Raw genomic sequence first — 14,818 nt, forward strand, 5'->3', positions numbered from 1 at the left:
TTTTTCAAGGAAATTCTATTTAAACGTAAGTAATTTCTTGAAGCCAAATTGTTTTGCAACCCATGTAAATTGAAAAAAAACCTAATGTAAATTTGCTACTTTATTACACATGCAAAACTACATAACACTCTACTGTATCTGAATTGTCTAAAGTTTTTCAACTATGTAAACCTAACAATCTATCATATCTAAGTGTAAAACTTGTTTACTTTCACTGTCTGTTGCTTCTAAGCCCAGGTCATGGCTGAAAAGGGACTTTGGACCAGTCCACCTACCTGGTTACCAAGTATTAAATAAATAAGTATGTACATAATGCATCCACATACTGCCGCTGGCATGTTCATTTCATTTAGTACATTAGATACAACAAGTATTCTATGGATCAAGCAGCTTTTGCTAGGGCCAAAGGGATTTCATTTGTGACTTAAGGTTACCCTTCCCCAGTAGGAAATCTATTCTAAATTTGGGACTTTTTTTTATCCTTCCCCAGCAATTGATAACATTATCAGTGAAGTATGGACAGAGAGAGAGAGAGACAGAGAGAGATGGACACAGTAGTTGCACATACTTGGCTATAATTAAAGGTGAAGGTAATTTTGCTAATCAAAGTGCATCTGACAGTATCTCGTATGAGCATATTAAATATAAGCTTAATTCTCCATCACTCAAAATACATTATTAGCAGAAATGGTATATCCAGCCAAGTCGTGATAAAATTAACAATATCATAAATGGGGCTCAGTTATTAATAGAAGGTTCAGCCAAGCTGTAATACATTAGGCACCACTGTTAAATCCAATACCACTTCCTTGCAAGCTATAGGTCCTCCTCTATGACCCAGGGAACCCATACCATGTATTTAAACTTATTAGAAACACTAACCATGCAACCCAACACCATATTCATGGGTGACTTTAATTACCCCGCTATTAACTGGGAAGCCTATATGACACCAAACATACATGCACAGAGATTCCTGGATTTTGTAAACACAAACTCCCCAGACCAGATAGTCAATATATCAATCAAGGATGCAACCATACTGGATCTGGTCCTCACTATTATGGGAGACTGCTGCACATCCCCTACTGTAATACCTTCCCTGGTAACATCAGACCACAAAATGGTCTCCTTTGAAATAAAAATAAAGCTTGAACTGCCAGCTAAACCTGGAATATTCAGGAAGTATACTAAGGCTAACCTTCTGCTATTAAGTGAGAACCTGGAAAAAATTTCAAGCCCCCATAAACCCTGAGAACACTTCTGCCTATGCAGAACTGTTCAAAGAAACCATGTGCAAGCTTGTTAATAGCTGCATAGAGGTAGCTGTACCCACCAGGAATAAATACAGAACAAACTCAAAAAACAAGCCACCTTGGTGGAATCACAAAATCAATCGTCTGTATAACAGGAGGAAGAAAACCATTGCAAAAATTAGGAGGTACAGCACCCAGCAGGATAAAAGCACTCTCATCAAACTAAACAAACAACAAGAGGACAAATAAAGTCTACCAAAGCCAAAATTGAGGTAAGTTTGGCTTCCCAGGCCAAGGACAACCACAAAGCATTCTTTAGCTATGTCAACAGCCTCAAAGGCAATACACAATTGTGTGCAGAGCTCATTGTAAATGGAGTCACCTATACTGAGCCAAACGATATAGCAAACCTCCTGGCTGATAAATTCAGCTCCAACTTTACCCTCTCTCCCCCTCAACCTTCCCTCAGGAAATATCATCAAATAGAACTCCCTCTACTATCAACTAGGGAACAGATCCTTGATGCTCTCTCTAAGACCAAGAACACTGCATCAATGGGCCTAGAAAATATCCCAGGATGCCTTCTAAATAGCATGAAACATGACCTACCAGGGCCTCCGGAATTACTATTTAACTGTAGCCTCCAAACAGGCTTCGTGTCTCATGAATGGAGAAAGGCAACAGTCATCCCTCTGCACAAAGGTGGGCCATCTACAGACCTTGGAAACTACAGACCCATAAGTCTCACTGGTCTTATATGTAAAGCCATGGGAAGAATTATCATGGAGATGACTAACAGAGATATAGTAAACCTCCAGACACCGGACCCAACCCAGTTTGGATTCGTTATGGGCAGATCATGCCAACTCAACCTGGTGGACTTCTTTGAGAAGGTCACCAAAGCAATGGATGAGGGCAAAATTGTTCACACTGCCTACCTTGACCTGGCCAAGGCATTTGACACAATAACCCACTCAAGCATTATTGACAAACTCAAGAGTTTAGGTACAAACCCATATGTCACCCGGTGGACAGCCAACTGGATCAAAGGGTTTACATCATAACATCAAAGTAGTAAAACGTCAAATGTTATAATATTGAACCCAAAACAGCGAACGCTGAAACTAGCAAAGCTGCTGGACATTGAATTCTTTCCTAGGGAAAGAATTCGGTGGGCTGTTTCTGCTGCTTTTGCTATTTTCTCCACTGTGGTGCGAAGGTTACAGACCAGGTTAAGGTAAGTGTGTGAATGGACCAGGTTAAGGTGAGTGTGGGAATGGGATACTTAGGGACCTTAGGGTTAGGGGGCGGGTAAGGTGAGTGTGTGATACGGGCCTTAGGGTTAGGGAGTGGGTAAGATGACTGTGCGATAGTTAGGGACCTTAGGGTTAGGGAGCGGGTAAGGTGAGTGTGCGATAGTTAGGGACCTTAGGGTTAGGGAGCGGGTAAGGTGAGTGTGCGATAGTTACGGACCTTAGGGTTAGGGAGTGGGTAAGGTGAGTGTGCGATAATTATGGACCTTTGGGTTAGGGAGTGGGTAAGGTGAGTGTGCGATAGTTATGGACCTTAGGGTTAGGGCTTGGGTTAAGGTAAATGTATAGATAGTTGTATATGTACGGTTTAGTGTAGGGTTAGAAGTAGGATTTTAAGTGTATATGTGTGGATTACTTTTTTTGGTGTGCTTGTGTTTGTGTGTGTTTCTCAGAACAGCAAATTTTTTTCCCTGGGAAAAAATTTGCTGTTCTGAGCTTTCGATTATATCACATTTCGACATTCCAAGTTCAAGCTTATGGTGTTCGATATTTTGGGATTTTGATTATGTGATATACACCTGGCTCAAGGACAGGACCCAGGAAGTTAGAATTGTGGAGTCCACTCTACAAAGAGGCCAGTCACAAGTGGAGTCCCTCAAGAATCAGTCCTTGGACCGCTCCTTTTTGGCATTTACTTCTCAAATGTCAAGGCCAATGTCAGTGGTCTCTGGCTGGCTAAATTTGCAGATGACTGCAAATTAGGAGCTGTCATTGAATCTCACACTGACGCAAATGTTCTACAGGAGGGACTGACACAGACAAACAACTTGTGTCAAAGCCATGGACTAAAACTAAATGCTAAGAAATGCATAATAGTATCCTTTGGGAAGTCATCCATCCCTAGTAACAATCATTTTGACAACACACCCCTTAAAGTTGACCGAGTAGTCAGGGACTTAGGGACACACATAGATAGTAATCTAGCCTTTGATAATCAAGTGTCTACAGTGGTGAGGAAATCATTCTATGTTGCACAACTTATAAACAAAGGTATGGCATCTAAGTCCAAGGAAGTCATTGTTCCACTGTATTTGGCATTCATCAGACCTAACATTGAGTACAATGTCCCCTTTGGTATGTACCTAACCACGCATATCCAACAATTGTATAGTCCACAGTGGTTTGTCACTAAAAGAATACCCGTAAGTAATATGTCCTATGCAGACCGCCTCAAGGCCCTATCCCTGTATTCTGTCTCCTACAGACTTCTGAAGGGAGATCTAGGGTTGGCATACAGGGCATTGTCAGACCCCACTATGATGGACCTTCTGCATATCCACAAAACAAACAGCACCAGAAATAGCCATTCTAAAGACTTAAAACTTTGCCTGTGATATAAATAGGACCTGCTGGAGAGATAGGTATGTATACCAGAGACTACCCCATCTATGGAATAGGCTCCCCATCCATGTGAAGCAGAGTTCCTCGCTAACCCAATTCAAGTGCAACATGGACAATTGGATGGGAAACAGGAAATTCATCCCTGGTTTGGCACCTATATCTCTAATGGTCCCTGGTAACCTGTAAATGGTTCATCTCCCAGGCCCATGCTTACACTAATCAAGAGTAGCAGAACTTGTCAGAGATTTGGGGTGCATGGCTAGGCTTAAAAAAGGCCCTTGTGGTCATTAGCCTAGTAAACACCTATGAACTTAAGAAACCCAGACAATTGTATTCAAGTTGTATGTATTCCCAATGTTATTTTCTAAGTAAAATCCCACCTCATGTCCTGTTAACCAGAAAATGTTATTTTCTGAAAACTGTGACTGTCATACCAGAAATGTAACTTACACTGCTAGTTGCAGTTTTGTAGTTGGCTTACTTCATTTTAGAGACCTATATATTAGCACTATTACACAATAAAAAAAAAAAAAGAAATGTGAATAATGCACTTCATGTCTTTTGAATGTTTCTTTTTTTATGTACTGCATTGTTTAGAAATTGAAAGTAGGGTTGGGGATACAGGGTGTCAATGGAAACAAGTGGCAGATTTTATTTTATGCCTATACATTGTTTAAACAGAAATGTTAAGGGGTTTAAACAGAACAATTTGACATCATCTATGAAACTACATACATTTTTAAAGTATGGTCACTGCTTTATGTTTAATGCATCTTTTTTTGCATTATTTTTACTAAGGTACTTTAAAATAATTTATTTATTCTGACATCCTTCATCAGCTTCGGCTCACAATAATGAGAATTGTATTCTTTTAACATTCCTGTAGCACTTTAGTATTAATTACTGCTTCTTCCATTTTATTGGTTCTTTTAAATACCATGTGACTTTTGAAATGCAGTCAGTGGTCCTCTTGATCCATTACAAGCAGTCTGAAAAGTCTGAACTTGTGGATGAAAGCAGTTAGTAGTGGTGTCTCTTAATGATATTAGTGCTGGATCTCTTATGAAAACTTGGAATGTCAGAATGCCGAAGAACCATGCAAACACAAATGGCCGAAATATCAAAAGAAGGAACCACCTTTGCCCACACCCTCAAAAATATACACTGGGTTCATGGTCATACAAACATGAAGGAAGAAATCTCCCAATACAAAAGAATCACTGCTGACCTCTAGTAATTTCCAATGGAAAACAGCATTGTGTTCCTCAACATCTTGGGATTCAGGATCACTTGAGCAATTTATCCTCAGCCACCTGCAGATTTACCCTTAAAGTTTTATATTCTTCTATAAATTGAGTGATGCATTTTTGTTGTGCTTTTTTTTTGTTTATTCTGAATGTTTGTTAGAATGCTCAGTATAGAACAGAAACACCATGGATGAGGTTGTAAACTTTATAATTTTTAAGACTGCCTTCTAGAATGATTGTATATGACATTACATGCAACCAGCTGTAGCTTAGATATACTTAAAGTTGAAATTACATATACCAAATATTATGCCCACTGTACTGAAAGTGCTGGATCAAATAAAAATGGCATTACAACTGATTACCTTTCATTTGTTTAATGAGAATGGGCAATTAATATTTAGTCTTCACAATTTGGCAGTGAAAAATACTCATTACATGTTCTTGGAAAATTCATCCCTTGCTTATGCATTATCAGGACCATGAGCAAATCAAGGCATTGTCTACTTTCTGGACAAAGTTGAAGACCTTTTTTCCTGTTAGTTATTCCAGTCCTCAGAAGCCACTGTACAACTTTTTGGCCCTTGTAGAACACTTTCTCAATATTATTTCTTAATTATGGTTTTACAGCACTGATGTGGGCTTGAATCTGTACTTGAATTAAGGACTTTGTCTTGCTCTTTAGTTAAACTCATTTCATTTTGTTGAGTGCAATTATCACCAACATGAGTAGCTTGGAGTGTGGAAAGGCATGGCTTTTTTTTGTTTTAATCTCCAATCCTAACTTTTCCCTCCCTCACTCTCCCCATCCCTCTTTCATACTATTCTTATATCACATTAATCTCTCCTCCACGCCACTTCTACCTTATCTCCCTCATCACATCCACTCTCTCCTGCTAATCACCCCTACCATCTCTTACTATCAGCATTTCCCCCTAACTCGCCACCCCATATCTACCCCACCAAGTAAATGTACTTCGCTGATACCCAAAGCCTATGTTTGCTTGAAACTAACATGTAAATATTCAATGTCTACCTTATATCATGTAAAAAATGTTTAGTCATCAAAATCATCACAATGTATCTACTATTTTGTTATTCTGCTCCACTATTATTGTACCATTAAGCTAGTTTGCCATTATTGTACTTTTAAGACTGTACCCTACTGCCTTTTACTGCTAATAATGTTCATACAGTAGATCCTGAAACTGGACCTTTTCACCCCGGGCCTCCGCTGAAAACGGGTTCTTTTCTGACCCAGTCGGACCTTCCCTGTAAACAAATGTCAAATAAATAAAATAAATAAATAAAAATTCCCTATCCCTTGAGGTGCATCTTGAGAGTTTGTCTTAGTGAACAGGGCACAGCCTCCTGTATAAGAAGAGTGGTACATTGCAATCTCACTTTATTTTTTTCAGATACAAGCAGGAGTGAAACTAATGATGATCGGCCATATGACATGGAAGTAACCCATTGTGACACAGCATGGAGTATATTAGATCTTGTATATAGGACTTACCTTAAAAAATCAAAGTCTATTGTGGAATATTTTGCTTGGATTAGAGCCCAGAATCCCCAGAAGAAGTGAGATGCCTAAAGTAAAAGAAGAAACCATCAGCTGTATGTTGTACTTATATGCAGGAATAGAACATCAACAGCTGTATAAATTTTCTCCTCATACCATCATAACATTCAAACAAGATATTTAGATAGCTTTGTTTACAAAAAGGTTATCAAATGACAAGCTACATTCTCCCTTGTTGTATTCTCTGATTTCCTGCCCATTTTCTCAACCAATTTCCTCTTTCACTCATACTCTCTTATCCATTTTATGCTAATCAAAGTTGTGGGGGATCCAGACCCTGTCCCAGTACTGAGTGAACATATAGCAGAGGACTAATCCTGTACAGGACACCAATTCATTGCAGGATGGGCACACACATTCATACAATCCTATGGCTGTTTTGGAACTGTGCCAGTTTACTCGTGACACATCCTTGGCATGTGTGAGGAAAAGTGCAGCGCCTGGCAAACATGCTTGTAGATAAAAAAAAAAAAAAAACAACAGGCTATAGACACATAAAATCAAAAATACTCTAGCGCCTCAGCAAAAAGCCTTAAAGGAGTATTTTTTGCAGAACCTGGGAGGACATTCTTTCTGGTGGCAAACTCCTACTCCCTCAACTTTATGCACTCCATTGTGGCCAGACCCACACAACTATTCTCTTACTCTGGTCTCCTAGTCCCAACTCTTGATCCCCAAGGTCTCAATTTCAAAATAATTTTTCTGCAGTCTTTGTAACTTTCTTCCAAGGTTTGTGGTCTTTCATGCATTCTTCTCAAGTAGGTTTAGGCTGGTACCTAGGTATGAAAGAAAAGACTGATCAGACTGCCTAAAGTCTAGTTTCTTTTTTTTTGGTGTAATAACAGAGTTTAGCATGCATGTTCATAGTGCGCAAAATCTTCTTTCCTATATTCTTCAGACTGGAGAGAAAATAGGTAGCTGAATGCATCCAGATTTGAAGTGTAAGGTGTATATTAGGAACAAGTTTGTAACACAGTAGGAACAGTGTGGGGTCCAAGGACAGATTGGTACATTTTAATTGAAGAATACGTTAGGTTCTGTTCAAACAGTTTAAGGAGGTAATGTACTGTAGTACATGAAGAGATTGTTTATTCTCCTTGGCTTTCTAGAATCTTATAAAGTATGGATAACCTGCAGACAGAAAGTTGTGAGGTACCAGCATTAAATCTTCTAGGCCTTGAGGTTGATGTGTATGAAAGTTTCTTCTCAGATCAGCTGGGTGCAATGGGCAGTTAGTTATTGGATCCACAGCAGACCAGTAAACTTGGCAGAAAAGTACAGTTTTGTACCTACCATAAATGTAGATGTTCGAGTGCTAATACAGCTGCAGTCATAACAGATGGGTTCTCCTGCCGTCAGGCGGGTCCTCGGTCGGCCGAATTCCAAAGTCTAGGTCCGGCGTCGGTTGTCGTCGCTTCTTCCCTGACGTCAGTGCGACAGGGGTATAAAAGAACCAGCCGACGCCATTTTCTTCAGTTTTTCTTGCCCCAGATGTCAGGTGCCCCCAGAAGAAGGCAATACATAAAATTATGTAATAATGCAATGCAATATAATCAAAGACCAGTAGTTGTAAGCAAATACACCATAAAAGAAGACCCCCTAGAGGGGAAGGAGGGAGGGAAACCTGGACTGCAGCTGTATTAGCACTCGAACATCTACATTTATGGTAGGTACAAAACTGTACTATGTTCATCGTGCATACAGCTGCAGTCATAACAGATGGGTAGAATCCCAAAGCTAAGAAAGGGGTGGTAGGCACTAGGTGGAGCTAGGAGGAGCCAAAATGCCCTGCAAGACTGCAGTGGCAAAGCCTGCTCTAGATTTGGAGTATAATGGTAGGTTGTAGTGCTTAGAGAAGGTATGCACAGAACTCCAAGTGGCTGCTTCTAAAATATCCTTGGTAGGAACTCCTCTGAGGAAGGCTGCAGAGGTGGCTGTGGCCCTGGTAGAATGAGTTCTAATTCCTGTAGGTAAAGTTTTGCCATGAAAGGAATAGCAAAAGCATATGCAGTGGGCTATCCATTTTGAGATTGTCTGTTTGGATATTGACTTTCCTTGAGCTCCTACCGCATAGGCCACAAAAAGCTGTTCTGATTTTCTGAAAGGTTTTGTTCTGTCCAAATAATAACGCAGTTGTCTGTGGATGTCCAAGGAATGCAGTAATCTCTCCCCATTGTTTTGAGGATTAGGATAAAAAGTAGGTAAATGTATGGCCTGATTTAAAGCTACCCTGGATACCCACTTTAGGCATAAAGGACGGGTTGGTACGTAATGAAACTCTGTCCTGATGGAAGATGATAAAAGGCTGGACAGCCATAAGAGCCTGTAGTTCTGAAACTCTACGAGCTGAAGTGATAGCCAGTAGGAAAGCTGTTTTCCAGGACAAATATTGTAAATCTGATGAGGCAGCTGGTTCAAAAGGAGGCAAAGTCAGTTTTTCCAGAATGAAATTAAGATCCCAAGCAGGTATTGGTTGTTTCCTTGGAGGTCTTAAATTCTTAGCCCCTCTGAGGAACTGTCTTAACAGAGGGTGAGAGAATAAAGGTGGATCAGTGTTGTATTCTGCAGAAATGGCTGAGGCATGGATTTTGATGGAGGAGAACGAAAGTCCACTGCTTAGCAGTTCAGCCAAATATTGTAGTATTTGAGGTAAATTCAGTTTTCCAGGGCACTGGCCCTTTTTCTCATTCCAAACACAAAAACGTTTCCATTTTGCAGAGTAAGCTTTTCTAGTTGATGGCCTTCTGGCCTCCAAAATGACATCCTGCACCTCCTTGGAGAGCAGGGCCTGCTGCGATGCTAAGGAATCTTCCATGCGGCTAGATTGAGTGTTTTCAGCTGACTGTGAAGAGTTTTGAAGCTGTGCTGAGTCAGAAGAAGAGGCATTAGAGGCAGGGTCCATGGTGGGGAATGCGTCAGGCTCCTCAGGAGTGGGTACCAGTGTTGCCTTGGCCAGTCCGGAGCAATGAGGATCATCTGTGGTCTGTCTGCTCTGGTTTTCAATAGGATTCTGGGCAGCAGAGGAAGAGGTGGGAAGGCATAAACCGTCATTGATGTCCAACTGAAAGAGAGAGCGTCCACTCTCCAGGCCTTTGGATGGAAGATCCTTGAGCAGAATTTTGCCAATTGATGATTTTTGTGGGAGGCAAAGAGATCTATGTCTGGCCTTCCCCATTCTTGGATTATTTCTGTAAAAACTTTTGAATGCAACTTCCATTCGTATGGATCTGTCATATTCCTGCTTAGGTTGTCTGCCAGCGTGTTTTCCTTGCCTGGCAAGTACTGTGCTTGTAGTTCCATTTGTAAGTCCATGGCCATGTTCCAAAGTGACATGGCCAGTCTGCATAGGGGATAAGAATGTGTTCCTCCCTGCTTGTTTATATACCACATAACTGTGGTGTTGTCTGTTCTTATCAATAGCTGACCTGGTTGAAGAAGGTCCTTGAAAGCTGTAATAGCATTTATCACTGCTAGCATTTCTTTTTGATTGATGTGAAGGTGCTTTTCTTTTTGGGTCCATTTGCCCTGAATGCACCGGTCTGTCATGTGCGCCCCCCCAGGCGTAGTCCGAGGCGTCTGTTGTGATGACTTGATTTGCTTGAGGCTTGCTGAATGGAAGACCTGTGTTTGTTTGGCATGCTTGAGCCCACCACAGAAATTCCTTTTGCAGACATGGAATTAGTGGTATTATTGTTTCCAAACTGTGGCTGTGTTGAGACCATATGTTTTTAGGTACCATTGTAGTTTTCTCATATGCAGCTTTGCACATGGGATTAGTAAGATGCAAGATGCCATGAATCCCAGAGCCTGCAGGATTTTCCTTGCAGTCAGCCTGGTGCAATTTGCCAGTGTTCTGAAATATTGAATTAGTTGCCCCTGCTTCTCTGTAGTGAGGTAGGCCATCTGGGTGTTTGTGTCCAAATTGGCACCCAGGAAAATTATCTTCCGAGAGGGTATTAGTCTTGATTTCTCTTTGTTGACTGTGTATCCTAGAGAGTTTAATAACCTTATTACATAAGCCAGATGTTTCAGAAGAATGTGCTTGCTGTCCGCTTGGATCAGGCAGTCGTCCAAATAAGGGTATATTTGTATCCCTTGAAGTCTGCAGTAGGCAATTACTGATGCCAGGCATTTCGTGAATACTCTGGGCGCAGTAGATAAACCAAAGGGCAATGCAGAGAATTGATAATGGGTTGAACCTGCCAGAAATCTGAGGTATCTTCTGCAATTTTGTCTGATTGGGACATGCAGGTATGCCTCCTTGAGGTCCAATGTTACCAGCCAAGACTCCTTGCCCAACATGGGAAGAAGTTGCTGTAGAGTGAGCATCTTGAATTTTGGTACGAGTAGAAATGTGTTTAGGATGGATAGGTCCAAAATAGGTCTCCAATCTTTTCCTTTCCTTGGTACCAGAAATAGCCTGGAATAAAAACCTTGACCTTGTTTGTGCGTAGGTACCTCTTGAATAGCTTTCATGTTTATAAGATCTGAAATTTGCTTTTGTGCCTCTGCCCTTTGATTGTGTGGCAGGTTTGGCATGCCTTTCATTTTTGGAAGGGTATGAAAATGGAATTTGTAGCCTCTGTTTATAATGTTCAGGATCCATTTGTCCTGTGTGACAATATGCCAATTTTTTGAGAATAGTGCCAGCTTTCCTCCTAAGGGGGCTGTCATTTGAGACCTGGTTGGCATGCAAAGGGGAAAGTCATTGGTTTTGCTTTCTGAAAGATTGCTAGTTGTCCTCACCACCTCTTTGTGTAGGATCTTGCCATTGTCTGCCTCTGTACGAGCCTTGTGTTTGCCCTCTGCCCCTCGGGCGCCTGTATCTGCCTCTTTGGGGTCTGTCTGTGGCAGGAAAGGACCAGTTTTTGGAAGGCCAATTTCTACTAAAACGTGGGGGTTGAACCTGCAGAAATTATTTCACAGTTTGCATTGATTTAGCCTTTTCCTCCATTTTCCGTAACACTTCCTCAGCATTTGCCCCAAATAGTACATCCTTTTGAAGAGGGGCGTCTAGTAATTTAGCTTTGACATGATCAGGCAAGACTTGTTCCTTGAGCCAGGCATGCCTATGTATGACTGAGCCTGTAACAGCAGCTCTACATGAGGCCTCTAGAGCATCAAAACCACATTGTAAGGTATGTTTACCCACTTGTTCTGCACTATGCATCAAATCCTGCAACTCCTTCATGTCTGGTTGTTCAGGTTGTGACATTTTACTTTTCAATTGAGATAACAGAAACTGTTGGTATTTTAGCATATGAAACTGACAGTTTAAGGCCCTCATGGATAAGGTAGCCAAGGTATATACCTTTTTTCCCCACCTTTCTAAGGATCTGGAATCTCTCTCAGAAGGCAATGGGTTTTTGGCAATGGAGGCCTTAACTCCCTTGGGCCCCTGTGAGATGGTTTCTAGGTCAGCAGCATGGCTTTTGTATAGAAATTGGTGTGAGTCAGGAACCCTATAGTACCTGTCAGGCTTAACTGGAGCTGGAGGAAGAGAGTCCGGGTTAAGGCAGGCCTCCGAGTAAACATCATCTAGGATGTCCAGGACAGGAGGAATAGCCAGAGGCCTGTGCTGGGGTAACAAAAGAAATTCCCTGAGCCTTTTCTTGGAATCTGAATAATCCTGGCCTTCCCAGTGGAAGTGTTCCCTTAAGGTATGCAGAGTTTCACCAAATGAGTAATCCTCAGGGGGGGATACAGAAGGAATAGATTCCTCTGCATCAGAATCTTCAAAAGGGGAGTAAGACTGTTCCTGATAATCAGAGTGCTCTGAAATAATGGAGCCCTGATCAGAGGAGGGGGAATCTTCCTCCACTCTGGGTCTTTTGTCCGGAGGTGGCTGAGAACCTCTGATTAGAGTAATTAAATCCTCAGCCATTTTAAGCATCTGTTTCTTAGGCATGGGGCCTGGAGATGGGCCCTGTGTAGCTGGTCTCTTAGGGTGCATGGTAGCTTTAGACTTGGTGAAAGCCTTGATGGAGAAAGAAGAGGAAGGTCTGAAGACACCTTGAGTGGAGGTGGACCTGTCCACATTCTGTGTTTCAACGCCAAGCGTGGCTTCGGTATCTGTAGTCAGGGTTTGGGCCGAGGAGCCTGCGACCTCGGGTACAGGAGACACCGCCAAAGATGTGTTGTCGGTAATCAGGGGCTGCGTAGGCGCCTCGCTGAGAACCGGACCACGTGTAGTCGGCTTTGGCGTGGTGTCGGTAGAGGCCGCGGACCTAGAGTGTCGGTCCTTGTCTTTGCGTTTTTTAGACAAAACCGGAGTCAGAGTATCCGACGACATAGTATAGTTAAATGCTTTCCCAAAATAATGCTGGGCGAACTCCGCCCGACGCTTAATAGTGAGTTTGTTGAATGTAGCACAAAAGCGACAGACCGAGACGTCGTGGTCTGGGCCTAAACAAGGTATACAGAGGGAATGGAAATCCTTATGCGGTATTTGCTTCCCACAAGAAATACAATTATTAACTTTGTCTGACATCGGTCTGAGGCAAGAAAAAGTTTCCCCAACGGGGTATTTGGCTTTTAAGAAGACTTCGGTTCCAAATTTTTCGTAATCTCAGGAGCTGGCCAACCGGCACTTGCGAACTGCTTCTGCTTCGGGCACCGCGCGGCAAGAAAGACTGAAGAAAATGGTGTCGGCTGGTTCTTTTATACCCCTGTCGCACTGACGTCAGGGAAGAAGCGACGACAACCGACGCCGGACCTAGACTTTGGAATTCGGCCGACCGAGGACCCGCCTGACGGCAGGAGAACCCATCTGTTATGACTGCAGCTGTATGCACGATGAACATCATGCTCGTCTTGGCCAGCTCAGTGCAATAAGAGCACGCCTTGCCTTTTGTTTTCTTGAACCTACTAGAACTTTCGGAATAACTGGGGCAGGGTGAGGGGAAGGGTTACTGGAGAGAAAAGGCATCAGTTGTCCAGGCCACTGAGGAAGTTGAGAAGTCAATATCTGGAGTGCCCAACCCCTACCTATAATCTCACTGGAAATCTTCTGTCATGTTTCAACACATGCAGGGTTCCTGGAGTCATGCTGAGGTGACCTGTTCCCTCATCTTGGTGGCTTGGAAGGCAGATGGCCTACATAATAGTATTACCGAAGCTGAAGGCTAGGACACTGAGCTGTACAGAGAGGATAAGAATGGGTGCTGGGTGCTACTCTTCTTATACTTTGCTGCCCTGCTCTTTCACCTTGTCTTCTGAATACAGAAGTTGTCCAGTCTCCTCCTTTGCATCATATTATCCACGTCCGAGCTGCACCCTGCCAATCTATACTCAGTATAGCAATCCTTAGATCATTTTGGCAGGTAGACTGGTTTTACGTCAAGTTTTTACTCAACACTGCTAACTCAGGCTGGGCATTGGCCAGCCAGTGGCTTATTGACCCAGGGGTGCTGGGCTTTAGGGCAAGCATGTAGTGATCAACAGGGACACACAGACTCCTCCCACCATAAGCGTAGGTCAGAGTAGGCCAGGTCTTCAATACACTTATCACTGCCAAATAACCAAAAAAGACAGCACAAAATTGAGTAAACCAGGAAAATGATGCAGAAAACGACAGTTCAGCACAGGTACCACTCCACAGATAGCACTTTCATCTAAAATAAATGTCAGACTTCTTCAGAAGTCTGACATTTATTTTAGATGAAATCGCTTAATAAATATCTGTGGAGTGGTACACCTGTGCTGAACTGTTGCTTTCTGCATCATTTTCCTAGTTATCACTGGCAAATACTCATGTCCATTTTTGGTGACACTATTTGACGTGGACACCTGGAGCCAATTTTTATACTTCAGAGTTCTTGGCCCTGACACAGCACACCATCTGTTATTCATATGTTCCTATCTATGGGTCACTGTGCAACACAGCTGGTCTACACAACCCCCCCCCCCCCCCATTATGGGCCAGTCTTGGATGCACTGTGTTGGCATACCTCTCCATTTCAACTTGGAATGCTGGTATTGTTATCCTTCTGTCACTGCAGTGGAAACATCCAGCATGTGTTGTTTTTTTTTATTTTGGAAGGAGAGTTGAAACCTACAGTCAGAGAAAACATGCAA

At 42.3% G+C, this 14,818-nt stretch overlaps 1 protein-coding gene across 1 annotated transcript in view; it reads right to left on the bottom strand.

Moving 5' to 3' along the window:
- The window catches only part of LOC122806485 (ethanolamine kinase 1-like), a 338,475-nt gene that overhangs the window by 45,148 nt on the left and 278,509 nt on the right, over positions 1 to 14,818 (bottom strand). The window contains exon 7 of the mRNA XM_044076962.1: positions 6,677 to 6,750. Within this exon, the coding sequence (XP_043932897.1) occupies positions 6,677 to 6,750 (74 nt within the window). The remainder of the gene's footprint in view (positions 1 to 6,676; positions 6,751 to 14,818) is intronic.

Source organism: Protopterus annectens, chromosome 7.part0 (genome assembly GCF_019279795.1).
Source record: "Protopterus annectens isolate FY-2018-M chromosome 7.part0, PAN1.0, whole genome shotgun sequence".
Taxonomy (NCBI): domain Eukaryota; kingdom Metazoa; phylum Chordata; order Ceratodontiformes; family Protopteridae; genus Protopterus; species Protopterus annectens.